The 27,494-nt window shown below is 48.7% G+C and overlaps 1 protein-coding gene and 1 non-coding gene across 2 annotated transcripts in view; both read left to right on the top strand.

Annotated features, from left to right (window-relative positions):
- The window catches only part of adamts18 (ADAM metallopeptidase with thrombospondin type 1 motif, 18), a 277,450-nt gene that overhangs the window by 193,819 nt on the left and 56,137 nt on the right, over positions 1 to 27,494 (top strand). The window contains exon 16 of the mRNA XM_038806242.1: positions 11,138 to 11,382. Coding sequence (XP_038662170.1) covers positions 11,138 to 11,382 — 245 coding nt within the window. The remainder of the gene's footprint in view (positions 1 to 11,137; positions 11,383 to 27,494) is intronic.
- trnak-cuu lies at positions 26,469 to 26,541 on the top strand. Its single transcript has one exon. It is a non-coding gene; the product is annotated as a tRNA-Lys (tRNA).

The following is a 27,494-nucleotide window of genomic DNA, read 5'->3' as shown; positions in this document are numbered from 1 at the left end:
TAGGGGTAACCCCAGGTTAAAGAAGTGTGAATTGTCTCTAGCCAGGACAGTCGGTAGGATTTTGAAAGCCCAGGCCAGAGGTGGGGGATGAACGTAATGCAACATGAATCCCAGGTCCCGGTTGAGGCCGTACTCATGTGTGCGGAACTTGGCTACAAGTTTCTGCTCAGCGATTCCACATTGTCGCGCGTCCTGAAGGCCGCATTGGAGAACGCTTACCCGGAGATCAGAGGCTGAATGCCCTTGACTGCTGAAGTGTTCCCGACTGGAAGGGAAAATTCCTGCCTCGTGATTGTTGCGCGATGTCCGTTCATTCATTGTCGCAGCGCCTGCATGGTCTCGCCAATGTACCATGCTTCGGGACATCCTTTCCTGCAGCGTATGAGGTAGACAACATTGGCCAGGTCGCACGAGTATGTACCTGGTGAGTGGTGTTCTCACGTGTAATGGTGGTATCCATGTCGATGATCTGGCACGTCTTGCAGTGATTACCATGGCAGGGTTGTGTGGTGTCGTGGTCGCTGTTCTGACGGCTGGGTAGTTTGCTGCAAAGAATGGTTTATTTGAGGTTGCGCGGTTGTTTGAAGGCAAGTAGTGGGGGTGTGGGGATGACCTTGGCAAGATGTTCATCTTCATCGATGACGTGTTGGAGGCTGCAAAGAAGATGTCGTAGTTTCTTCACTCAGGGAAAGTACTGGATGACGAAGGGTACTCTGTCGGTTGTGTCCCGTGTTTGTCTTCTGATGAGGTCGGTGGGATTTTTTGCTGTGGCGCGTTGGAACTGTTGGAGCTCCACCCGTTCATTCAGCTGAGGAAGGAGCTGCGCTCCGAAAGCTAGTGTTTGAAACAAACATGTTGGACTTTAACCTGGTGTTGTAAGACTTACTGTGATTTGATCCCAACAGCGTGGCCAATACTGTTGCTAATATTAATGATATTGTTGAACCACAAGCCTTCCCTGATATCAAATCAAATGACCACACAACCAGTTAGTTAGTTCAAAAGATGGTTTATTTACATACACAAGAATTACTTCGACATGCAAACACAATATCTACTACGAGTTGAACTACACCTATCAGCTACAATAACCTATACTTAACTTCAGGGCGACCGGCACTGTGCAAATGGATAAGGCCTTTATCTGAATTTCACTTGGCTGGTTCGAAGAAAGTGGCTCTGTCTCTGCTGGGCTCATCCGTCAGGTAGCAATCGTTGGTCTTGAACTTGGCTGGCTGTTCCTGCTGCAATTGGTTTGGCACAGGCCAGATCCAAAAGAGACAGAACACATGGCTGTGTCCTCTTTTTTATCCCTCTGGGATTTCGCGCTCTTTGGGGCGGTCCTTAACCTTGGACCCAATAGTTCGACAAGGCTCTGATCACGGTCTTTGATTTCGGCCAATAAAGGGGCGGGTGTCTTTGTGGCTGTGCGGGTCCTTAGCGGTCATTGGCCTTGGCAGTTGGGCTTTCTGAGTAAAAGGATTGGCGCCGATCAGTCTGTGGCTGTATTGGTTGCTTGATTGGAGTCATATTGTGCTGGGAAACGGGCCATTAAAATGCAAACGAGTGGAGAGGGTTTCGATCAGGTCTGGTTACCTGTGTTTCAAATACACATAGGCTCTGTATCTGTCTGAGTCCTGGGTTGGCCGTAATTCCCATGGTCCTTTGCAGGTGGCCATCTTAGATGGCTACAGTAATGGAGGAGTGGAACAGGGTAACCCGGAGGGAACAGTCCCTGCAAAATGCTGACCTCCCTCCCCCCACGCACCCCCCCCCTCCACGCACCCCCCCCCTCCCCCCCCCACAACGGTACAAATGTGATCCCATTTCCAGTTCTCCCTAGCTTTTACAAAGAGTCATCCAGAATCAATACGTTAGCTCCCTTCTCTCTCCGCAGATGCTGCCAGACCTGTGGAGATTGTTCAGTATTTTCTGTTTTTGTTTCCTGCCTTTGTACTTTACGCCTCTGTTCATGAATACCGAGATCCCATAATCTTTGCTAACCATTCTCGCAATATGACCTGCCACTTTCAAAAATCAATACAGCTGCATCCCCCAGGTCCTTCTGTCCCCACATACTTTCTAGAATTATGTCAGGAAGTCCCGTTTGCTTCTCTTCATCCCTTCTGGCAAAATGCATCACCTCACACTTCTTGGTGTTAAATTCCATCTGCCACTTGTCTACCCATCCGTGACCTATTTTTCTATTTGTCACATTCTTATTGTTTGCAACACATCCAAGTTTGGTACCTTGGCAGATTTTGAAACTTTATTCCATATTCCAAAATCCAATCACTTATAGAACATAGAACATTACAGCGCAGTCCAGGCCCTTCGGCCCTCAATGTTGCGCCGACCTGTGAAACCGCTCTAAGGCCCATCTACACTATTCCCATAGAACATAGAACATTACATATATATTGCATTATATATTGCATTGGCCCTCGCGCTGACCCTTGAGAAAAACCCTTGAGTAGTCTGAAAAACTACCATTAAGGGCAGCACGGTAGCATTGTGGATAGCACAATCGCTTCACAGCTCCAGGGTCCCAGGTTCGATTCCGGCTTGGGTCACTGTCTGTGCAGAGTCTGCACATCCTTCCCATGTGTGCGTGGGTTTCCTCCGGGTACTCCGGTTTCCTCCCACAGTCCACAGATGTGCAGGTTAGGTGGATTGGCCATGCTAAATTGCCCTTAGTGTCCAAAATTGCCCTTTATGTTGGGTGGGGCTACTGGGTTATGGGGATAGGGTGGAGGTGTTGACCTTGGGTAGGATGCTCTTTCCAAGAGCCGGTGCAGACTCGATGGGCCGAATGGCCTCCTTCCGTGCTGTAAATTCTATGTATCTGAACCTGACGCGCTGCCTTCTGTCCTTAAGTCATTTTTAAAAATCCAATCACACACTGACCCTCCGGTTCTATGAGCATCAGTTCTGTCAACCAGTCTTTTAAGTGGACCCTTGCGAAATGCATTCCTAAAGTCCATATCGACAACATCCACTGCATTCTCTTCATCAACTTTCTCTGTCACATTGTTATAAGATTAATTTCGATTAGTCAGGCATGATCTGTCCTTTTAGGAATCCATGCCAGCTCTCCTTAATTAACTCAGAACTCTCCAAGTTCCGGTTGAATTTGTTTCCCTGATTAAGGATTTGAAAACCTTGCCCTCCACAGGTATTAAACTAATTACCCTGTTCTCGTCCTTACACCCTTTCTTGAATAAGGGTAGCGCATTTCCCACTCTCCAATCCTCTTGTACCGCCTCCATATCTGGGTAAGATCTTGAGATGACCTTGAAAGATTAAGGCAGGCCTTTTGTGAGGCAATGGCATAGTGGTATCGTCACTCGACTAGTCATCAAGAAACCCAGGGTATTGCACTTGGCGGCCTGGGTTTGAATCCTACCACTGCAGATGGTGAAAATCAAATTCAGTAAAAGTCTTGAAATTAGGTCTAATGATGACCATGAAACCATTGTCGATTGTGGTTAAAAACCCATCTGTTTCAGTAATGTGCTTTGTGGAAGGAAATCTGGCCTACACGTGACTCCAGGCCCACAGCAATGTGGTTGACTGTTAACTTCCTCCTGAAAGGCAATTAAGGATGGGCAATAACTTCTAGCAATGGCCAAATCCCATAAATAAATATTTTAAAAACCCACTTCCTTTTGCAATCTTTGATGTGGGCCATCCTGACCAGATAACTTATCTAACCTAAGCAGACACAGCCTTTTCAGTACCTCCTCCCTTTCAATTTTTACTTTACAAATTGCCTCCACGATCTCCGCTTCTCCCAATACATTTTCAGATTCCCCTTTCCTCATAAACATCACACAAAGAAATCAAGTATTCTTGCCTAGCCCTGCACCTGTAGGCATATAATTGCCCTCATCGCCCATGCAGGTAGAAGGTTTTTGCACTCTCTTTTTATGCTGACTGCCATTCTATTTCAAATATTCCCTCTTATTTCCCTCTTCACCTGAGCTCTGAACCTGTTGCATTGAGCTTGGTTCTTGCTTGAAGAATTCACCTGATGTGCATCATTTGTGCTTCACAATCTCTACCTCCCTTGCCATTTATGGCTTCCTTTATCTTTCTCCTTTGTTGGAATGTACTTATGCTGTATCTGAAGCATTTATTTTCTGTTACAGTTTATCCTTTCAACCTCTGGTCCCATGCTACCCTGGCTACAGCTCTTCTCATCGCATTGAAATGATCTCTCTTCCAATGTAGAAGTTCTATATTAGATTGTTCCTTGTCCCTCTCCATTAATTTTTTTTTTTTAAATAATTTTTATTGGAATTTTTTACAGAAAATATAAAACATAACGACAAACAATGAAATGTAACAAAATAACCCATAATAACTGTAACACCCCCCAGACCGTATCAACGCATGTATCACATCCCCCCACCCCCCCAACCCCAATGAACAACAAAAGAACTTAAAAATAAATTTAAATTAAATAAACAAACATAGTCATCGTCCCCCTCGTCCCCCTCGTCCCCCCCTCCCTTTTCCCTCCCCCTTCCCCCCGGGTTGCTGCTGCTACTGTCCCCGTACCCTATCGTTGAGCCAGAAAGTCGAGGAAAGGTTGCCACCGCCTAAAGAACCCTTGTACCGACCCTCTCAGGGCGAATTTGACCTTCTCTAGCTTAATGAAACCCGCCATGTCATTGATCCAGGTCTCCACGCTTGGGGGCCTCGCATCCTTCCATTGTAGCAAAATCCTTCGCCGGGCTACTAGGGACGCAAAGGCCAGCACACCGGCCTCTTTCGCCTCCTGCACTCCCGGCTCCACCCCAACCCCAAAAATCGCGAGTCCCCATCCTGGCTTGACCCTGGATCCCACCACCCTCGACACCGTCCTCGCCACCCCCTTCCAGAACTCCTCCAGTGCTGAGCATGCCCATATGGGCATGGTTCGCTGGACTCCCTGAGCACCTGACACACCTGTCTTCACCCCCAAAGAACCTACTCATCCTCGTCCCAGTCATGTGGGCCCGGTGCAGCACCTTGAATTGGATGAGGCTAAGCCGCGCACACGAGGAGGAAGAATTAACCCTCTCCAGGGCATCAGCCCATGTCCCGTCTTCGATCTGTTCCCCAAGTTCCCCCTCCCACTTAGCTTTCAGCTCCTCTACTGACGCCTCCTCCGCCTCCTGCATAACCTTGTAGATATCAGATATCTTCCCCTCTCCGACCCAGACCCCAGAAAGCACCCTGTCACTCACCCCCCTCGCGGGAAGCGAAGGGAATCCCTCCACCTGCCGTCTAGCAAATGCCTTTACCTGCAGATACCTGAACATATTTCCCGGGGGAGCCCAAATTTCTCCTTCAACTCCCCCAGGCTCGCAAACCTCCCATCAATAAACAGGTCCCTCAGCTGTCTGATGCCCGCCCTGTGCCAACCCTGAAATCCCCCATCAATGTTCCCCGGGACGAACCTATGGTTCCCCCTTAACGGAGCCTCCATCGAGCCCCCCACTTCTCCCCTATGTCGCCTCCACTGCCCCCAAATGTTGAGGGTAGCCTCCACCACCGGACTCGTGGTATACCTCATAGGGGGGAGCGACCACGGCACCGTTACCAGGGCCCCCAGGCTTGTATCTCCACAGGACGCCCTCTCCATCCATTTCCATGCTGCCCCCTCCCCCTCCATTACCCACTTGCGCACCATCGACACATTGGCCGCCCAATAATACCCTGAGAGATTGGGTAACGCCAGCCCCCCCCCCATCTCTACCCCACTCCAAGAAGACCCTCTTCACCCTCGGGGTCCCATGCGCCCAAACAAAGCTCATGATGCTGCTAGTCACCCTTCTAAAAAAGGCCCTAGGGATAAAGATGGGCAAACACTGAAAAAGGAACAAGAACCTCGGGAGAACCGTCATTTTGACGGACTGCACTCTACCCGCCAACGATAGCGGCACCATGTCCCACCTTTTAAATTCCTCCTCCATCTGCTCCACCAGCCTGGTAAAATTAAGCTTATGGAGAGTCCCCCAACTCCTGGCCACCTGCACCCCCAGGTATCGGAAACTCTTCACTGCCCTCCTCCTGATCACCCGGATATACTACAAATACCTCGCACTTGCCTAAATTTAACTTATAGCCCGAGAAGCCCCCAAATTCCGCTAACAGCTCCATCACCCCCGGCATTCCCCCTTCTGGATCCGCCACATACAACAGCAGGTCGTCCGCATACAGCGATACCCGATGTTCCTCCCCACCCTGCACTAGACCCCTCCATCTCCCTGACTCCCTCAACGCCATAGCCAAAGGTTCAATCGCCAGTGCAAAGAGCAAGGGGGACAGGGGGCACCCCTGCCTGGTCCCACGGTAGAGCCTAAAGTACTCCGATCTCCTTCCATTGGTAACTACACTTGCCATCGGAGCCGCGTAGAGCAGCCTCACCCATTTGATGAATCCCTCCCCGAATCCGAACCGCTCCAGCACCTCCCACAGGTACCCCCACTCAACTCTATCAAACGCTTTCTCCGAATCCAGCGCCACCACTATCTCCGCCTCCCCCTCCACTGCCAGCATCATAATAACATTTAGCAGTCTCCGCATATTCGTGTTGAGCTGCCGTCCCTTGACAAATCCTGTCTCATCCTCGTGTATCACCCCTGGCACACAGTCCTCTATCCTGGTGGCCAGGATATTCGCCAGCAACTTAGCCTCAACATTGAGGAGCGAGATAGGCCTGTATGATCCACACTGCAAGGGGTCCTTATCCCGCTTCAGGATCAGAGAGATCAGTGCCCGCGACATCGTCGGGGACAAAGCCCCCCCCTCCCATGTCTCATTGAAGGCTCGCACCAACAGGGGGCCCACCAGATCCTGTCCCTCTCCATTAATAATCTAAACCTGATTGTATGATGCTCACTCTTACATAAATATTCCACTTGACTCACCTCATTCCCCAGCACCAGGTCGAGCACTGCCCCCTTTCCAGATGGACCGAGAACGCGCTGACTCAGGAAGTTCTTCTGAACACCTTTCAGAAACTTCTCCCCCTTCTTACCCTTTACTCCTGCATTATCCCAATCGATGTTTGGGTAATTAAATTCCCCTGATATAGAGTCCCCGCTCACCTCTGCGATTTCCCTGCAGATTTGTCCCTCTGGACTGTCTTACTATTTGGAGGCCGATTTAATACCCGAAGTCATGTGATCTTGCCTTTCTTGCTTCATGACGTCTAACCAAATGGCCTCTGTCCTTTGCCCCCTTGAGGAAATCCTCGCCTTCTGACATCTTCTTTTATCAGTGCTGCCACCCCACCTCACTTTTCTCTTTCTCTATATTTTCTTAATGTTGTCTGTTGTGAAGCAAAGATTAAATTCCCTTGGGGAGATTTGACTCAGTCACTGAATTTCAAAAGCCCTCCTCTGTTCTGAAGACTGCTATGGATTCTGAACAAGCGGTACAAGATGGTTTGAAGGAACAGTGTCACTTTCAACGGACTCTTGGAAGCCACAAACTGCCAGAGGCTAAATTAATACAACCAGAAGACAATAGTTTTCTGCCAGTTTCAAAGATGAATGGCATTTTCTGAAGTTTCAAATGTGAATGGCATTTTCTGATTCGTCGAACAGAAAATATCTTTTTGCCCTTTCCGAGAGAGGTGACAGGGGAAGATTTATTTCCTTTGGTCGGACATCATGGTAGACCTGGAGCTCAGCCTTTCAAGGGTGAAATCAGGAATCTCTTCCTTATCCAAAGGTAAAATCTGTCAAAGCTCTGCAGTCCGGACACATCCAGTCGTAAATGGTGATTGAGAATGAAACAGCTAGCAGGAGGAGGAGGGCCCTGCAAATATCCACACCCTCAATGATGGGGGAGCCTAGTACTTCAGTACAAAAGGTGGCGGTTCCGAGCATCACTGACAGCAATTATCAGCCAATTCAATTCACCACATTTATCAAGAAACAGCTGAAGGCATTGGAGACAGGTAATGACTATGGGTCTTGACAAAACCCTGGCAATAGTACTGAAGACTTGGGCTCCAGGCTACCTCTGCCCCTCAGCAAACTATTCCAGTACAGCTACAACACTGGTGGCTATCTACCTGATAATGTGGAAAACTGCCCACATATGTGCTGTCCACAACAAAATAGGAGAAATCCAACCCAGCCAATTACCACCCAGCCAGCTTCCTCTCAATTATCAGCAAAGTAATGGAAAGTGGTGCCAATATTGCTATCAAGCAACACTTACTCAGCAATAATCGGCTCACTGACCCTCAATTTGGGTTCCGCCAGTGCCACTCAGTACCTAAACGCGTTACAGCCTTGCTCGAAATATGGACAAAAGAGCTGAACTGAAGAGGTGAGATGAGAGTGGCTGCCTTTGAGATTAAGGCAGCATTTGACCAAATGTGACATCAAAGAGCCCCAGCAAAACTGGAGTCAATGTGAATCAGGGGGAAAATACTCCATTGGTTGTAAAACTTAGCACAAAGGAAGAAGTCAATCATCTTATTCCCGGATATTACTGCAGGAGTTCCTCAGGGTCGTGTCCTTGGCCCAACCATCTTTAGCTGCTTCATCAGTGTCATTCCTTCCATCATAAGATGAGAATTGAGGAATTTCGCTGATGATTGCACAAGGATCAACACTATTCGCAACCCCCCAGATACTGAAGTAGTCCATGTCCAAACGCAACAAATTTTGGACAATATCCAGGCTTGGGCTGATAAGCGGCAAGTAGCATTCAAATCAAATAGGTGCCAGGCAATGACCATCTCCAACCAGAGACAACCACCTCCCTTTGACATTCAATGGCATTTCCATTGCTAAATCCCCCACTAACATCCTCGGAGTTCCCAGTGACCAGAAGCTGAGCTGGATCAGTCATATAAATACTGTGGCTACAAGAGCAGGTCAAAGGCTAGGAATTCTGCACAGCGGAACTCACCTCCTGATTTCCCAAAACCTGTCCACCATCTGTAAGACGCAAATCAGGAATGTGATGCAATACTCTCCCCTTGCCTGGATGAGTGCTACTCCAATAGCACTCAAGATGCTCAACACTATCCAGGACAAATCAGCTTTGTGCATCCCATTCACTAACCCATTCACTCCCTCCACCACCGACAGACAGTGGTAGCAGTGTGCACCATCTGAAAGATGCACTGCAGCAACTCACCAAAGCTCATTCGACAGAACCTTTTAAGCATTTGACCTCTACCACCTAGAAGGACAAGGGCAGCAGCAGATAGATGGAAACACTGGCAAATTCTCCTCCAAGCCACACACCACCCTGACCTGGAACTCTTATCACCATTCCTTCACTGTCGCAGGATCAAAATCCTCGAACTCCCTTCCCAACAGCACTGTGGATGGACCTACACCACATGGACTACAGCGGTTCAAGAAGGCAGTTCACTTTGAGCTTCTCAAGGGCAATTAGGATGGACGACAAATGCTGGCCTAGCCAGCTACACCCATATCCCGTGCCAGGATTAAAAAAAAAACCCTTCCTAAAAAGAAAGCTTTTGCACAATTGGTTTTAATTAGCGACTTTTAAACAAATATATGGGATGGTCTTTCTAGTATCTTGCTTTTCAACCTGTGAATACAGGCAATAATGCGGGGAAAATACTAGGCTAGAACCACAGCAGGGGCAGATTTCATTTGAACAAGAGGAGGCAATGCAGCCCCCCTTTCTTAACCATTCAAATAGACATCGGATCATTTGTATCTCAACTCCATTTACCCGCTTTAGCTCTTTAACCATAGATGCTTTCAAACCTCAGAAAAATGTATTCGCTTTGGTCTTGCAAGCTCCAATTATCCCTCAGATTCCACAGCCATTTAGACAGAGAGAATTCCGGATTTCCAGGACCTTCAGCATTGAAAATTGCTTCCCGATTTCCCTCCTGAGCTCGAATTTGAAGATTATGTCCTCTCAATCTTGATCCACTCCCCACACGAGAGGAAATGGTTTCTCTCTTATCTAACCTATAGTATCCTTCAGTCACCTTAAGCACCTCTATTAGATCACCGCTTATTCTTCTATTGTCAAGGGAATGTAAATCAGGTCCATGCAATCTATCCTCATCATTTAACCCTCTGAGTCCCAGGTTCATTCTGATATCAATCAAAAAGATGCTGGTGGGGTTGGGGTTGCATTCGAAACTCAGTGTTGCCTGCTGCTCAGGTCTGCCGATTCTGACTTTGATCAGCATCAAAAATAAACGCATAAACCATAATACAAAGCACACTTCCGTGAACGTGACCCATGCTGTTCAGCTGGATGATGCTTTTCATGGGCTCGGAGTAACAACACACACACACCAGAGGTAAGGAGCAGTGAAAATCTAAAACGTGACAAAAAGAAAATGCACTTCATTGAGTCAGGAGTCCTCACTGTATTGATAACACCTGGTTCATTCCCAGAGCTGCTTTCTGCCTTCAGCATTTAGCCATCCTGTTTGACATGAATCTGAATATAAAGCTCACCACTGTGGACACAGACACAGGAATAACAGCCTCCCCGAACAGGCGCCTAGGGGCTTTTCACAGTAACTTCATTTGAAGCCTACTCGTGACAATAAGCGATTTTCATTTCATTTTTTCATTTCATAAGTCAGTCAGCTATTTTTAAGAAGACAGTTCCAGATTCACAGTATCCTTTTTTTGTAAAGAGGCGCTTCCTACATTATTCCTGAAGCCCAAACTCCAATTTTGATATCATGTTCCCTTTTTCTGGACTCCCCCAGCAGAGGAAATAGTTTGATCCAACCTATCAACCCCTTTAATCATCTTAAACGCCTCAATTAGATCACCCCATAGTCAAGGAAATACAACCATAATCTATGCCACATGGTCTCATGATTAACCCTTTTAGCCCTAGTATCAGTCTGGTGAATCCCCACATGTACATTCCATGTCGCACATAATTTTAAATTAAACAGAGCAGGTTCAATTCCCGTACCGGCTGAGGCAATTCATGAAGGCCCCGCCTTCTCAACCTTTCCCCTTGCCTGAGGTGTGGTGACCCTCAGGTTAAATCACCCCCAGTCAGCTTTCCCCCACAAAGGGGACAATGGTCACCTGAGATTATCGTGACTCTAGTTACTTGCTTATTTTAAGTTGCTAATTATATTTTTTCTATTTTGGTTCCTCAGAGTACTATGTTGTTGTCACGGTACCGGCCGGAGCTCGCAGTGTTCACGTTCAAGAGCTGGAGATCTCAACAAGCTATCTGGCTGTGCGCAACCTGAACGGCAAATACCACCTGACAGGGGATTGGACAGTCGACTGGCCAGGGCAGTTCAATTTTGGGGGAGCTGCGTTCAACTACCGGCGCTCGTTTAACACACCAGAGAGCCTGTACTCAGCAGGGCCGACTAATGAGACACTGGCCTTTGAAGTAAGCTCCTTTTCTTCTCCCTCCTTGTTCACTCCCATCACTTGTGTCTGCCGGTAAATTAGCCATGACAGGTTGGCAGCGTGCTGGAGGGTTCAGTTGGACTGGTGACATCATGGTCCCGCTCCCCACGTAGTCGCATTTAATTAGAGTCCAGCACTGAATTCTGAGAAAGATCCTTCGACCATAGAATTGTCCAAACGGTGAGCCCTTAATCACTGCAGAGATGTTGGATTGAAAAGGTGATGTCGATGCCACATACAATGTTTCATCATTAGATGGTTGCCATTGAAAAGGCTTTTTATTTCTTGCCTTCAAAAAAAATTAAAATTAAAATCCCAGACAGTGTGATGTAATGGCTGGACCCTCATCTCGATGGGGTAGATGAAAGGGATGTTTAATTGGATGCAACGAGTTACAAAATATCGACGTGAGTGTTGAAGCATTTTTAATTGGGGCAAGAAAATCTCAACAAATGTTTGGGATGGAGAATGAAGAAGCGGTTTGATGGGATTCTGTCACAAAATACTTGTTTCTTATATTGGGAACTGGTTTCTTACAGTTTGCTTAACTTGGTGCAAAAGACCGACTGCAATTTCCTGTAAACATTATCACCCAAATCTCTCCATGTAGGAACAAGCAAGCAAACTATTCAGAGGTTTCCTGATGTGACGTGACAACACCCTTCATATATTCTCTCACACGCACACACAAACATAGACCCGTGCACACCTGCACATGTGTGTGCACACAAACACATACACACACACACACACACATGTTGCAAAGATCTGTGTTTATACGTTCTGCCCACTGATCCTCTCTCATGGAAGGACATGGTATTGATCTGAACTATATGTCTCGATTAAGAACCTGTGGCCCTTCACAGAAAGACTACCCTCCATTTTCCAGTCTTCTGTCATGGCCAGACGTTTGCTCCATAAGTCCTGGACTGATTTTGGAATTCAGATTGAAGAAATGAAAGGACTATTCCTGGCTGTGGGGTGAGGATCATTATTGGAAGGGCAAGAGCATCAACGTTCCTTTCCTCTGGCATCTGGTCCTTCATTAAAACCTTTTCGTCCAGTAGAAACAAGATTCAAAGACTGTTTTCTTCCATATAATTGGCTGATCTGGTTCACAATTCAATGCCCCAAGGAGGATACCAACTAACTGTGGTGACTTCTAAATATCAAAAGAATGTTTTCTAAAAGAGAGACTCCATGGTCGAGATTTTCTCAAAAGCGAACAAAGTCCCTGAGTGAACGCATTTATCTGTGTGTTCACGGCACTCGCAGTGCCAAGAAACACATGACTATTCAACATGACTCACGTTGAATAAGGGGCCTGAACAGGGAACGTGCAGTCGAGACCCCACATAGCCCCGTTTTTAACAATGGGGAACTCCGCTTGGCAGAACTGCCCGTTGGAGAGAGAGATCGGGATGTCATTTATAAACGGCACGCTGATCTCTGAAGCCCCCAGAAGAATGCCCAAACTCCCCCCCAAGTGCAAATGCAATATGGGAGGGTCCCCAAGGTTCCCTTCACACCCTGCCTTTCCCAACACCCATGCCAGCCAACCCCAGTCCAATCACGTGCATGCAAAAAATGCTAGCTTGGCACTCTGGCAGTGCCCGTGCCGGCTGGCAGCGCCACCTGGGCACCTTGGCAATGCCAGGCTGGCACCGAGGCGACACTGCCAGGGTGCCACCAGGGTATCCATGTGGTACCAGCAGTGCCAGGGCATGACCCTGTGCAAAGGGCATGCACTGGGGGCCCTGATCCCCTTGGAGACCCCCACGAGTGCCATTTCATCTTGTCTCCATTTGCGGGAACCAGCACCAAATGCTGCCCGCCCGAGGTCTCTGAGATGAAGGGGTTGAATTCCAAAGCCTCACGCACCTCGGGAACCTGCTCATACTTGGCAAATGCAATATAATGTGGGTAAATGAGAGGTTATACACTTTGGTGGCAAAAACAAGAAGGCAGATTACTATGATTACTATCTTAATGGTGGCAGTTTAGGAAAAGGGTAAGTGCAACGAGACCTGGGTGTCATGGTGGCACAGTCGCTGAAGGTTGGCATGCCGGTACAGCAGGTGGTGAGGAAAGCTAATGGCATGCTGGCCTTCAATCGAGAGGATTTGAGTGGAGGAGTAGGGATGTTGTGCTGCTGTTATACAGGACCTTGGTGAGGCCACACCTTGATTATTGTGAGCAGTTTTGGCCTCCTAGTTTGAGGAAGGACTTTTTGCCACTGAGGGTGTCCAGCGAAGGTTCACCAGACTAATTCCTGAGATGGCAGGACTGACATGTGAAGAAAGACTGGATCGACTGGGCTTGTGCTGCCTGGAGTTTAGAAGAATGAGAGGGGATCTCATAGAAACATATAAAATCCTAATGGGACTGGACAGGCTAGAAGAATGTTCCTGATGGGGACGTCCAGAACTAGGGGTCACAGCCTGAGAATAAGGGGTCAGCCATTCAGGACTGAGATGTGGAAGAATCTTTTCTCTCAGAGAGATGTGAACTTGTGGAATTCTCTACCACAGAAAGCTGTTTGGGCCAGTTCGTTGGATATATTCAAGAGGGAGCTGGACATGGCCCTTGCAGCTAAAGGGATCAAGGGATATGGAGAGAAAGCGGGAGTGGGATACTGAATTTGCACAATCAGCTCTGATCATATTGAATGGTGGTGCAGGCTCGAACGGCTGAATGGCCTATCCTGAACCTATTTTCTATGTTTGTATGAGTGCAAGGCTAGCTGCCTCGCTCTGATATGCAGATTTGCCAAAAAGTGATGGCGGGATTCACCTCGTAACATCTCGCGAGATTTCATTGAATCTCGCGTTGCGAGCTGGGTAGATCCTGGGAGTGGGGTCTCCCGGCTTTCAACGGCCACACTGCGCCACGGCGAGCTGCTTTTCCAGCGCAGCGTGACTGTGGGATTGCGCCCAATCTTTGTGCGGTGGTTGGAAATTAGGTAGATTGTCTGAAAGAGAGTAGAAAATTGGGCTTATGAACAAGAGCGATTAATTCTCAGAGTGTGATGTTGGGGGTGGGGAGGGCGGGGGCGGGGGGGGGGGGGGGGGGGATCAGGGTAAATCTTGCCAATGGCTCTGTCCTTTTCCTCGGACTACTTTTAGGGTGAAGTAGCCCTGTTACATTCTTGGTGTCTCGAGCTGAGATTTCCACATCCTATTCACCTTCAGAAACATTCGATGCTGCTGTCCCAATCAGAGGGCCAGGTGCTGGGGAGCCTCAGGCACCCACTGGGACTGGGTGAGGTGGGTGCGGCTGGTGTAGGTAGTGGACCTCAAGGGTGTCGAAATACGGAGGCACCCTCGGAGGCATAATTTTAATGATAATTTCAGAGGGGCCACGCAGACAGGTTCCTGGGCACGATGGGAGAGTCCCTCCTGCGACCAATTTTGGGCCATGGGTGCAGCCTTTGTGCAAGTGGCCCTCCCACTGGGGTTGGAAGCCACTGGCTCTGAGACCCCCCCCTCCCCCCATCCCCCAGCCCCCCAGCCCCACCTGACAGGCTCCTCCATTACCAGAATAGGTTTCACGCTCAACCACTTAAAGAGCGATTAAGACAAGTGACCAAACATTTCATGAAAGAGGTAGGTTTTAGGGAGCGTCTTAATGGAGGAGGGACAGGTGGAGAGGTCACTTCTTCTCCTTCTTCAGTTCTCTGCTCGAAGGCAGGTCCAACCCACTGCACCCCTACATCCACCACAGGGCAGGGAGTCAGGCCCCAAATTCACCCCTGCCAGAACCGGGTTCAAACTCTGTGCTGGTGGGACGGAGAGCCTGAGGGTGGAGAGCGGTCGCAGGCAGAACGGCTGTAATCGTGTTGACTGATAGTGCAGGCTTGAGGGGCTGAGTGGCCTACTTCTGCTCCTATATCTTGTCTACTTGTGTTGCCCTCAGTCGGATCCACACCACCCGCCCAGGCAACCGTCCCCTCAAGGAGTCCTGGTTGCTGTTGCCGCATACTTTTACATGCATATTGTAACCAGGGCCTATGGATAGTGGTGGTCGCTGCTCCAATTTCTGTCCATCACATTGCTGACCAGGGATCACTCCTGCTTTTAACACCTATCATTGAAGCATAGTGGAAGGATTTACAAGTTGATACCTAACATTTTGAATACACCTTCGTTGGCTGAAGAGGCTTTGAGAGGAAATTTCAGAGTATCAGGAAGCCATGCCTGCTAATAATGGGAATAATGAAGGAAAACAGAGATGCTCCAAAGACTAGAATTGGAAGCATGACATGGTCTCAGAGTTTTAGAGGTCAAACTGTTATGGAGATTTCAAATTCGAGGCATTGCTATACAGGGAGTCAATGTAGGATATCAAGGCGTGCTGCGTGAACAGGACTTGGGGCGGAATCAGGTTGAGACATCGAGGGTCTTACCTGCCGGCTGGGAAGCCAGAGAGAGGCCCCCGCTGCCTCTTTTCAGGAAGGCTCGCCCAACTACCCACTGGCCAGGCAGTGGCGAGGCCAGCGGTGGGCCTTCCTGTGGAAACAAGACTCCCAAGATGGGAGTCTCACCCACTGGGAACTGACAATCAGAGGCCGGCAGCTCCTGTGCTCAGCAGCTTCACCGGGGAGGCTGCGGCTGCTGACGGAAGAACAGGTGATGGATTTGCAGCATCGTGGAGCACCCCAGGACACACATAAACCGGGATGGAGCGTGTTTCATGGAGTGGGTTCAGAGGGAGAGCAGTGCAAGGTGGCAGTGTGTCAGCAGAAAGATCGGGAGGGAGCTCTTTGCAACCCCACTCCCCACCCACACAATCCCCCCACCTCCCCGATATTGAGTCTCTCGATCAGGCACTCTCCTCGACCTTGATGTTGTTCTACACTATGAAATTCAGCCTGTCCCTCTGGCTTCTAAGCCCTAAACATGTCACTGTATTCAGCAGTCACTCTCTGACTTGACTACATGGTATCAGTGGGACTAATCGTGGAACAGTTACGTTCACATTCCACAGCACAGCATCATGGGGTAGAACGCTGGTCATCTTGACGGACATGACTGTCAGATGTATTAGATGCTGCGGTATGAAGAGGCAAGAGTTCAGCTCCTTTTTCACCAACACACCTTTAATGGTTCAAACTCACTCTGCACAGAACTCTACAGATCACCAGATCCAGAGGCCACTTGAAGCCCCTTTACATATCATTGTCAATCATTGAACACTTAACACAAATGAGACAACTAATTGCAATGTCTCTTAACCCATTACTTAACAATGACAAAAGGAATTAATAAGCAATTTTCTTGCATGTTTATTGTGTGAAGGAAAACACAAATAGGTGGAAGACAATCGACCACAACAATTATGAGACTCATTCTCCAAGTGTTCTGAATCAAAGTGACAGTTAACCTCACTGACTGCCCCCAGAATAAGGTTATGCTCAGAGCAAGACAGAAACACATGAATATCACTTCAGTGTCAGAACCAAATCTCGTTTGTCATTATTTGTGGCGGACTCAAGGACAGCACCTCAAGTCAAAGGAATGCCCAGAGGAATATGTTTCCTTGGCAGGGCCTCTGAGCCGATACTTGCTGCGAGGGGTGGTTATAATGGTGCTTCTGTCAGAGGTGCAGAACAGTGTCACATTCACCTTGCTGCGTCAGCTGGAGTGCTCAGTCCTCTGAGTGAAAGTGGAATCAAATAAAGCTCTCCCCATAATGACTGGGTGAGGTCCCAGGGTGACGAGTTCCTCTCCTCATAGAATAGAAGCATGGAACTGTGAAGGAGGACACCTAGTCCGTCAACGAGGTGATTCCTCAGCGAGTTGTGTCTGTGTTTTCTTCCGAAAGACTTTAAGTTGGCAGCAGCTCGTGCTGAAGGCCCGTTTTCGATGTTGCCTGCCGTTGACACGTGAACCCGATGCCGTTCGTGGCTCCCGCACTGTGACCTCGGGTCATCCAACATCACGTCATGGGGCAGCTAATTATGGGGAATTCAAAATGAAGCATTTATCTAGTGCCTTTCATAATCTTAGAATGCCCCAAAGTGTTTTACAACCACAGAAGTGCAGCCTCTGTAACATATGGAAATGCAGGAGACTTCTTGCACATAGCAAAATCCCCTAGCAGCAGTGTGATAATGATCTGATCGTTAGTTTAAGTGATGTATATGGAGTTAGGTTGCAGATCAGTCATAATCTCATTAAATCACAGCACAAGCTCAAGGGCTAAATGACCTCCTCCTGTTCTTATGATAAATAGCACCCTCACTCTGGAAGCAAGTTGCTGTCTCCCTTTTAAAAATCAGTTTTGATTTGTCCTTTAGAATCTTCTGGAGTGGTTAATTCACACTGCCGCAGCCTTTAATATGAAAAGATACTTTCCCTCTATGCGCTGGCTGCGTTCAATTTATGGTTATCTGTCAGTAAAGTCTTTTGACAGGACCAACTGATGGAAAGGATGAGAATGCTGTGAGCCTGTTTTTTAAAAAAAATAAAGCATCGGATGAGATCCCACGCAAGAAATTTTCGCACAAACTGAGGCAAGCAGAGCCACCCTTGTGGCTAGGCCAGGGGACTCATAGGGAGCTAAGAGGCAGAGAGAGCTGGGGGGAAATAGTACATTCACAGAGCTGGCAGTGATGAAGGCTTCAAACAGATATCGATGCCTCAAGGGAGGGATTTGGAAATAGAGAAATTGATGTTCACATATAGCTCAGACACGAAGCTCAGAGGTATTTGAAGAAATAGACAGAACATCGTAAAGAGACGAATGATGACCAGATAATCTGTTGATTGAGGAACAAGCATTGGGTAGGAAACCAGGGATAAGCCGTCTGCTCTTCTTCACATAGTGCCATGGGGTCTTTCGTATCCACCCAACAGGCAGGTTGGACCACAGCTTTGGGCCTTATCCACAAAATGTGCACCTCTAATAGAGTAATGCTTCCTCTGGACTGTGCCAAAGTGTCAGCGTTGTTTTCTGTCCTCATGCCTGGAGTGAAACTTGAACCTGGAAATTCATAGACAATGTGCCAACAACTGAGCCACACGTAACATCTTATTGGGCGGCACAGTAGCTCAGCGGTTAACGCTGTTGCTTCACAGCGCCAGAGACCTAAATTTGATTCCCGGCTTGGGTCACACTCTGTGCCGAGTCTGCATGTTCTCCCCACATCTCCGTGGGTTTCCTCCGGGTGCTCCGGTTTCCCCCCGCAAAGTCCCGAAAGACATGCTTGTTAGGTCAATAGGACATTCTCCCTCAGTGTACCCGAATAGGCGCTGGAGTGTGGTGACTAGGGGATTTTCACTGTAAATTCATTGCAGTCTTAATGGAAGCCTACTTGTGACACTAGTAAAGATTATTATTATTGAATGATGGGCTGAAGGGCCTTGTTCTGCGCCGTAATGTTTCTTTGACTCTGAATGTATCACCCCAATGTAACTACTTCTCAAATCAGTAAAGTTACTGATTTTGGCTGAAAGAGTGCCAGACAGCCTGGGGATTAGATACAGGACCCTTCTGTTTTTTATGGTTCAGTTTCACATGAGGTATTGTATTTAGCAAGTTACCTATTCGGGGGGGGGGGGGGGGGGGGGGCATGGGGGGGTTGTGTTCTTCTTCATTATGTGAAAAATGTTACAGTTTAAGAACACAGAATGAAGCGTTCTCCGGACAGTAGTCTTTGAGTGCCACATGTAAGAGGGGGGATAGCAATTCAGATTGTGTCAGAATTTGTCGCTTCATCGGAGAGCTTTGCGCGGAGGGCTAATGTTTGTACAAGTGTTCAAGATATAAGCTGCAATCAAGCGCCTTGCTTCTCAAGTACGACACAGTGTTTGAAGTCATTTGGCGGGCCATCTGGAGAGCAGCATCCAAACACATCTCTTAATGGGTGTGCCCCGCAGGCCTGTCTCAAGTGGTTGTTACAGGCAGCTATTGCAAGATGCAGAGGGCAAGCATCTCAGTAGCAACCATTCCAAAAGAACATGTCAGGTTCAGTGAGTGAAGTGAACTCGAGGGGACTCGAAAAAACACAACATGGAAACCGTCGAACTTTGAGCAATCCCATTATGTCGGCACTCGCTTCCCTATTTTTCGAGAGCAAGGTCCTTCCCACACCTTGGTCCCCTCGGGATCAAATCCATCCTCCGCTCCTGAGGGAGTTTAGAATGATGAAGTAATCAAACGGCCTATTCTGAACAGGTTCTTCACCATTCTTCCTTCTCCTTGTCTTGCGCTGTCAACACTTTGAATCGTGATATTTGAAGGACAGCAGATGCGCTCTCTCTCTGTCATGTGGAAAAAGATCAATACACATTGATTGCCAAAATAAAAGTAACTTATCTGTCTGTAGTTTTTGAAAACCCCTGCAGTCCCCAGTCCTTTAAGAGTGTTGAAAATATTCCTTATAACGGGAGAATTTAGATGGATTTTTAAAAATTAGGCATCTGAATGTGTTCGCACATGGGCATCACGGCAACACAGTGGTTAGCACTGTTGCTTCACAGCACCAGGATCCCAGGTTCAATTCCTGGCTTGGGTCGCAGTCTGTGCAGAGTCTGCACGTTCTCCCCGTGTCTGCGTGGGTTTCCTCTGGGTGCTCCGGTTTCCTCCCACAAGTCCCGAAAGATGTGCTGTTAGGAAATTTGGACATTCTGAATTCTCCTTCCGTGCACCCAACAGGCGCCGGAATGTGGCGACGAGCGGTTTTTCACAGTAACTTCATTGCAGTGTTAATATATGCTTACTTGTGATAATAAAGATTATTATTATTATCCCAGTTGATGTTACAACTGGATGGGAAGTTTCCAGAATGGAACCCAGTCTCAAACGTAACTTTTATTTTTTTGTCCAAAACATGGAGTAACAGAGTAACAGGACTACTAATTAGTTTCAAAGTAATACAATAACATTATGGAAAGTTGGATTATTGTACAGTACTCCTGGACTACCCCCTCCAATTTAATAATTACAGACATATTAAGATTAACACAGATATCAAATTACAATCTTAAACTACAATGGGCTCATTAACACACAAAGTCCCTTTTAACCAGACAAGATGATTGTGGTAAGATACACTTCCCTCTGAACCCAAGCGAATGTCTGTGGATTTCTATTCAAAATCTCCCCAGAAGATTGTACCATGGGTGAGACCCCAGTGGCAGGAGCAAATCCCGTCCCGCCGCCCTGACGGCAGATGCCGTATTCTCCGCCGCCATTTTCTGGGCGGGGACTGGATTGCCACCACACCGGTCGGGGCCATTGACAGTGGACCCCCGGTAATTCTCCGGACCCCGATGGGCCGAGCGGCTGCCCATTTCTGGCCAGTCCAGCTAGCGTCATCTCACACAGCGGCGGGACCTGGCAGGTGGGTATGCATGGGCGGCCTCGGGGAGGCGCGGGGGGATCCGACCCTGGGGAGCCCCCTACGGTGGCCTGGCCTGCGATCGGGACCCACTGATCTGCGGGCGAGCTTGTTCCGTGGGGGCACTTCTTCTTTCCATGCTGGGTTCCTGTCGGGCCTCGTCATATTGCCCGTGGGCTGGCGCGGAAAAGAGAACAACCCCCCCCGTGCATGCGCGGTATCACGCCGGCCGTTCCACGCATGCACACACTCCGCCGTCCCTTCGGCACCTGCTGGAGCAGCGCCAACCCCTCCAGCGTCAACCTAGCACCCTAGAAAGGTGCGAATTCCTCACCTTGGGGGGCCGTTGATGCCGGAGTCGTTGGTGCCGGCTTTCCCGCCGGCGTGGGGACTTTTCCCCAGAATGGAGGATCCCAGCCAACGAGTCACACTGAACTCAGGCTTTCACGCGGGTGATTTCAAATCTGTGTTCAAAAGTCATACTCTCAAACTTTCTTTTAAATTATGCTTTCCCTTCGCTGCTCTATCAAGGTTTCAGGTTTTACAGCTGTGTTTTCAGGTCTCCTTTGTCTTAAAAGCTTTTACACAATCTCCAAGAGCCGATTTCCACAATTATTTCAAATAATGGGTTGGATTCTCCGCAGCCCCGTGCCAAAATCGCGTTTGGTGCGGGGGCAGAGAAGGGACTTTTAAGCGAGAATCGGGCCTGGCACCGTTCCCGCGAATCGCTCGCCTACGAATCGCGCTGTGCAGCTGGAGGGCCATTACCAGAGCCCCTCCCAGTGAAACTCCGATCCCGACAGGCCGATTTCCCAACAGCGTGGTTCTAACCACGTCTGGCCGGTCAGCACTCAGCACTCAGCTGCCCTGGTGGGGGTGGGGGGATCCATCACCGGAGGGCCTTATAGGCAGCTGGGGCAGCGATCGGGCGGGTCAGATGAAGCGCGCATGACTGATCGGGGGGACCTTCTTTCTTGCTGGTAGTTCGAGTCCGCCATGGTGCTCGACACGGCCGCTGGAGGCTGGAAGTGTGGGGGGCCCATATCCGCCCCCAAAGCTGCATGAAGCTCGCCGGGCCCCTGCTACCCTACTGCAGGTAAGTGAATTGCTCTATATCTTTTTCAGGAAAACGCCAGCATTTTTACACTGGCGTGGGGACATTGCCCCATATTTGGAGATCCAGCCCAATGTTTCTCAAACTGTAGCAATTTCTCACAAACCTTAGCACTGCTGCAAATATATTTCTGGCCTCCCACGATTCAACACCTTTTCAACTCCTATGACATGATTGAACAGTAATCTGTTCTGATTCCCAGTTTCCTCTGTTATGTTGACTCCAGACTTCTTGGAAACTTCTCTTAATTTCTCTAGTTTCCTCAACAAGCTGGTCTTTAGGTTTCTGACATCTATAGTATGGCTTTCCTTCTGGCAAGGCTAAGGGAGATGTTCCCTCTTTAACCTTCTGAAACCAGCTGCTTCATGCAGAGCTGTGAGTGTGGCCTTCTCTCTCACTACCTATCTCCAACTGCAATCAAATTAGCTCAGTAAAACTTAAAAACTTTTCTACCTTACAAGGCAACAGTTGCTGAGCAACCACCGCTGGTTTATTTACTCTTCATGCCGTAGCCCTCTCTAAGCACAACAGAATCATAGTTGGAATTAAAACCAACTCCCACACAGAGCACACCTTTGTCCAGCATGAATCTAACTATAGGTTTTATCCTTCCAGGCACAGAAACATTAAATTAAAGCCACTTAAAACTGTACCTAATTCTAGTGTTTACCAATTCAACTATAAATCCCTTAAAATTACCTTTGTTTTCTGGTATGGAATAAAATTTTATAAAATCCATCTAAATTCTCCCATTACAAGGAATATTTTCAGTGTTTTTAGAGGAATCCAGATTTTATTAATTAACTTAAATTCTATCAAATGCCGTGGTGTAATTTTAAACCATGTTCTCAGAATATTTGAGTGGGCCTTTTGATTACTAGTCCAGTGACATAACACTGTGACCTGCCATGTACAGAGTGTAATGTACTGTTCTAGGCAGAGAAAATGAAAATCGTGAAATGTCAGCACGCAAATAAACACCATCATGGTCAGCACCATCATGGTATCCACATGAGCCTCCTCTCTCATGTTCATGTTTTTTAAAATTTAGAGCACCCAATTCATTTTTGCGGCAATTTAGCGTGGCCAATCCACCTACCCTGCACATCCTTGGGTTGTGGGGTTAGAACCCACGCAAACACGGGGAGAATGTGCAAAGGCCACACGGACAGTGACCCAGAGCCAGGATCGAACCTGGGACCCCGGCGCCGTGAGGCAGCTGTGCTAACCACTGCGCTTCTCTCATGCTCATACTGAGCATCTCCGTAAATCCAGCTACGCTATTCACTTCAATGACTATCTGGTCACGAGTCCCGCCCTTTCACCCACACTCTGGTTAAAGAAGCTTCTCCCGAGTCCCTGTTCCCAAAACCTAACTGCAGACTATTCCATGGCAGCCAAGATGTGGCGTTGGACTGGGGTGAGCTCAGTGAGAGGGCTTACGACACCAGGTTAAAGTCCAACAGGTTTGTTTCAAATCACTAGTTTTCGGAGCACAGCTCCTTCATCGGGTGTTGAAGGAGCTGGCGAAGGAGCAGTGCTCCGAAAGCTAGCAATTTGAAACAAACCTGTTGGACTTTAACCTGGTGTTGTAAGACTTCTTACTATTCCACGGTTTGCGGTGCGACAGCTGAGTCAAAAACAGTCGCCCTGTACGTGAATGTGCTCAGTTTGCAGGAAGGAGCCTTGGGATAGTGATTGGGAGCAGGAATCCTTTGCTGGTTTTCAAGATGCTTCCTAGCCCAAAGCCAACAGCAGAAACGGTTGGGGTGTGGGGGGGTGGGGGGGGGGGGGGGGGGGGGCGTGGTGTGGGTGGGATGGAGCAATTCCAACACAGCTGGTGAGATAAAGGTAACGATCCACCTGGAAGGGATAATTGAACACGACCAACAAGTTATTTACTCTATGATGCTCTTTGCCTCATTGTCTTCCACTTGCGCCTTGAGCTAAACTCGCAAAGTGCAGCTTCAGCAGGAATGCAGACTCGGAAAGAAAATATATAGAGCTGCCTCATTCCAATACCAGAGAGTGTGTTTATCGGGATTTAGGAAGCTGTAAAATTTATTGCACTAAAATCCGGTGGTCAAGAGGGCAGCATTTTGTGCTTAATGTCAGTCGCTGGCATGTGAAGGCAGACCGTAAAGTCTCTTATCATGAATGTGGAAATGCCGATGTAAGCTTTTTTTTAATGTCAACCATAAAGTTTGGAAGGAGCTGATAACTGGTGAGAAACTTCTGGAATGTTTAGGCCCAGTGAGGTGCAGGTCAGAGCCTGAAAGCAGTCTCGGTTTGTAAATTCTTTCAGGAAGAGACGGTGAAGAATTTAAGCAGATAGATAGCTGGGGTTCTTTGTTTCTGAAACATAAAAACATGGAGGAAAGGTCAAGGAAGGGGAAAGGCATCAGTTGGTCATCAGTCAGAGCCTGCTCCCACCTTTGCATCCTGCTGGATTTTGAAAATGCAGCTCACAGACTGAAATACTGTCAAAGCAACACTGCTGGGAGAAAGCTATCTAGGGATGTGGGGACAGTGCGGGAAGGTGGCGTTGAGGTAGAAGGTCAGGCATGATTTGGTTGAATGGCGAAGCAGGCCCGAGGGGCCGAATGGTCTACTCCAGCTCTTATGAATAAAAACTCATATGTTCCTACTTTCCTGTGTCAGTAACTCCTCTAGTCTATTTTCTGTATTCATTTGCGGGATGTGTGCGTCGCTGGTTAGGCCAGCACTTATTACCCATCCCTAGTTGCCCTTCAGTGGGTGGTGGTGAGTTTTCTTCTTGAACCACTGCAGTCCTTGAGGTGTAGGTACGCCCACAGTGCTGTTATGGAGAGGGTTCCAGGATGTTGCCCCAGCGACAGTGTAGGAATGGCAATATATTTCCCAATCAGAGTGGTGAGTGATTTGGCGGGCAGGGCCGGCTCAAGGCACCGGCAACTCGGGCGACTGCCCGGGGCGCCATGTGCTCGGGGGCGCCAGAGACTCGGGTCCCGTGCATGCGCAGTTGGGCCGGTGCCAACCAGCGCATGCGCGGTGGCCGCCCGCCCCCAGGGCGGCCCCCCGGCTCGGTCCGCCCCCCCGCTCAGTCCCCCCCGCCCCGCCCTCGGGTCCGCCCCCCCGCCCCGGCCTCGGGTCCGCCCCCCTCTCGGGTCCGCCCCCCCGCCCCGCCCTCGGGTCCGCCCCCCGCGTCCGCCCCCCCCCGTGTCCGCCCCCCCCCTCGGGTCCTCCCCCCCTTCAGGTCCACCCCCCGCGTCCGCCCCCCCCCCTCGGCCCCGCCCCCCCTCTCGCCCCCCCCCCCCCCCCTCGCCCCCCCCCCCCCCCCCCCCCCCTCCAAGGGCGCCGAAGTTCAGCTTGCCCGGGGCGCCAGCAACCCTAGAGCCGGCGCTGTTGGCGGGGAAACTCCAGGTGGTGGAGTTCCCAGGTATCTGCTGCCCTTGTCCTTCTAGGTGATACTGGTCATCGGTTTGGAAGGTGCTGCCTAAGGAACCTTGGTGAGTTACTGCAGTGCATCGTGTAGATGGTGCTCATGGCTGCCATTGTTCATTAACAATGGCAGCCATGTGCATTGGTTTGCACATGGAAACCAATGCACGTGGATGGTTTGAATGTTTGTGGAAGTGGGAGCAATCAAACGGGCTACTTTGTCCTGGATGGTGTTGAGCTTCTTGAGCATTGCTGGGTCTGCCCTTATCCAGGCAAGTGAAGAGCATACCATTTCACTCCTGACTTGTGCCTAGTAGATGGTGGACAGGCTTTGGGTGGGCAGGAGGTGAGTTACTCACCGTAGGATTCCTGGCCTTTGACCTGCCCTGCTAATCAAAGTATTAATGTGACCAGTCCAGTTCAGTTTCTGACGAATGGTAACCCCCAGGATGTTGATTGGCTGGAATGCCCCTATCTGAAATGGACTTTGACCCTTCAATACCTGATTCCAGTGAGTATGGGCTCAAAGAACAAACCATAATCGCTCTCACCAAGCAATACTCTGTAGTTTGCACCTTAGAGCCTGTCGTACCACCCTGACATTCCTCCCAGCAGTCATTTTCAACCTGTTGACTCAGGATGGCTATTAAATGCTGAATTTGGCAAAGGAGCCATGGTCATCAGGAACTGGATTGGGACTTTCCAATCCCATCGTGTGTAGGGCAATTGGGGATAACTGGAACTTGCACCCTTCATTCCGGGTTGGTCTGAACTTTGATTTGAAAGGTGAAAAATGAGGGTCCATCATATCGTACTGCCCAACAATCATCAAACTGGCCTTTCCAAACTGTGGAAAAACAGGATTGTTCTTCAAAAGCGCCAGTGCTGACTTGATGGGCCGATTGGCCTACCTGGAGCTGTGCTAGTCTACGGTGCAAAACTCTCTTTCACCGCACAACTTCCACGTGAAAAAGACAACAAAAACTTGCATTTATAGAGCTTTTCATTGGCAACTAGCTTTGAGTGAACACAGAATATAGGCTCTGATTTGAGGATGATTTTGACAAGGGAATTTGGTAAGGTTCTCCAAATCCCAGTTAAAATTATTTTCACTGTACTACTCCCAGTTACTCGCTCTTTTGTATGATATGTACATTTATAAGCAAAATGCAATAATTACAAGTAAGCAGCCCGGCTAGCTCAGTCGGTAGAGCATGGGACTCTTAATCCCAGGGTCGTGGGTTCGAGCCCCACGTTGGGCGGCTCATTGTTATCTGAGAATGTTCAGGTGAACGAACTGTTGGGGCATCAGGGTAGCATGGTAGTTAGCATCAATGCTTCACAGCTCCAGGGTCCCAGGTTCGATTCCCGGCTGGGTCACTGTCTGTGTGGAGTCTGCACGTCCTCCCCGTGTGTGCGGGGGTTTCCTCCGGGTGCTCCGGTTTCCTCCCACAGTCCAAAGATGTGCGGGTTAGGCGGATTGGCCATGCTAAACTGCCCGTAGTGTAAGGTTAATGGGGGGATTGTTGGGTTACGGGTATGTGGGTTTAAGTAGGGTGATCATTGCTCGGCACAACATCAAGGGCCGAAGGGCCTGTTCTGTGCTGTACTGTTCTATGTTATGCTGCAATATCAATGGATATATGAACAGATTCACGGCAGCATTTTTGAAAAAGGTGACTGAGAAATGCCGTCCCATAATTCATCGACCATTAACCAGTTGGCAGATATGAGAGGCTTCATTTTCCTTGCAACATATACTAATATTACAAAGACTATTCAGACTGCCTCAAATGAATTTGTTCCTGAAATATTCAACTATTTTACGCACAGCAAGTTCCCACAAACGGCAATGTACTAATGACCAGATAATCTGTTATTGAAATATGAAAAAATTTAAATCGCTTATTGTCACAAGTAGACTACAAATTAAGTTACTGTGAAAAGCCCCTAGTCACCACATTCCGGCGCCTGTCCGAGGAGGCTGATACGGGAATTGAACCCGTGCTGCTGGTATTGTTCTGCATTACAAGCCAGCTGTTTAGCCCACTGTGCAAAATAAGGGCCAACATTCCATTAGCCTCCACTAATTGTGATTTAGGCTCAGGGATAAATATTGGTCAGAACACCAGGGAGGACCTATCTGCTCTTCTTTGAAATTGTATCAGGGGATTGTTACGTTCACCGCAGGCAGAAGATGGGGCCCCGGAAATAC

This window comes from Scyliorhinus canicula, chromosome 9, assembly GCF_902713615.1.
Source record: "Scyliorhinus canicula chromosome 9, sScyCan1.1, whole genome shotgun sequence".
Taxonomy (NCBI): domain Eukaryota; kingdom Metazoa; phylum Chordata; class Chondrichthyes; order Carcharhiniformes; family Scyliorhinidae; genus Scyliorhinus; species Scyliorhinus canicula.
The sequence above is the reverse complement of the archived record's forward strand: the minus strand, read 5'-3'. Positions and strand labels throughout refer to the sequence as shown.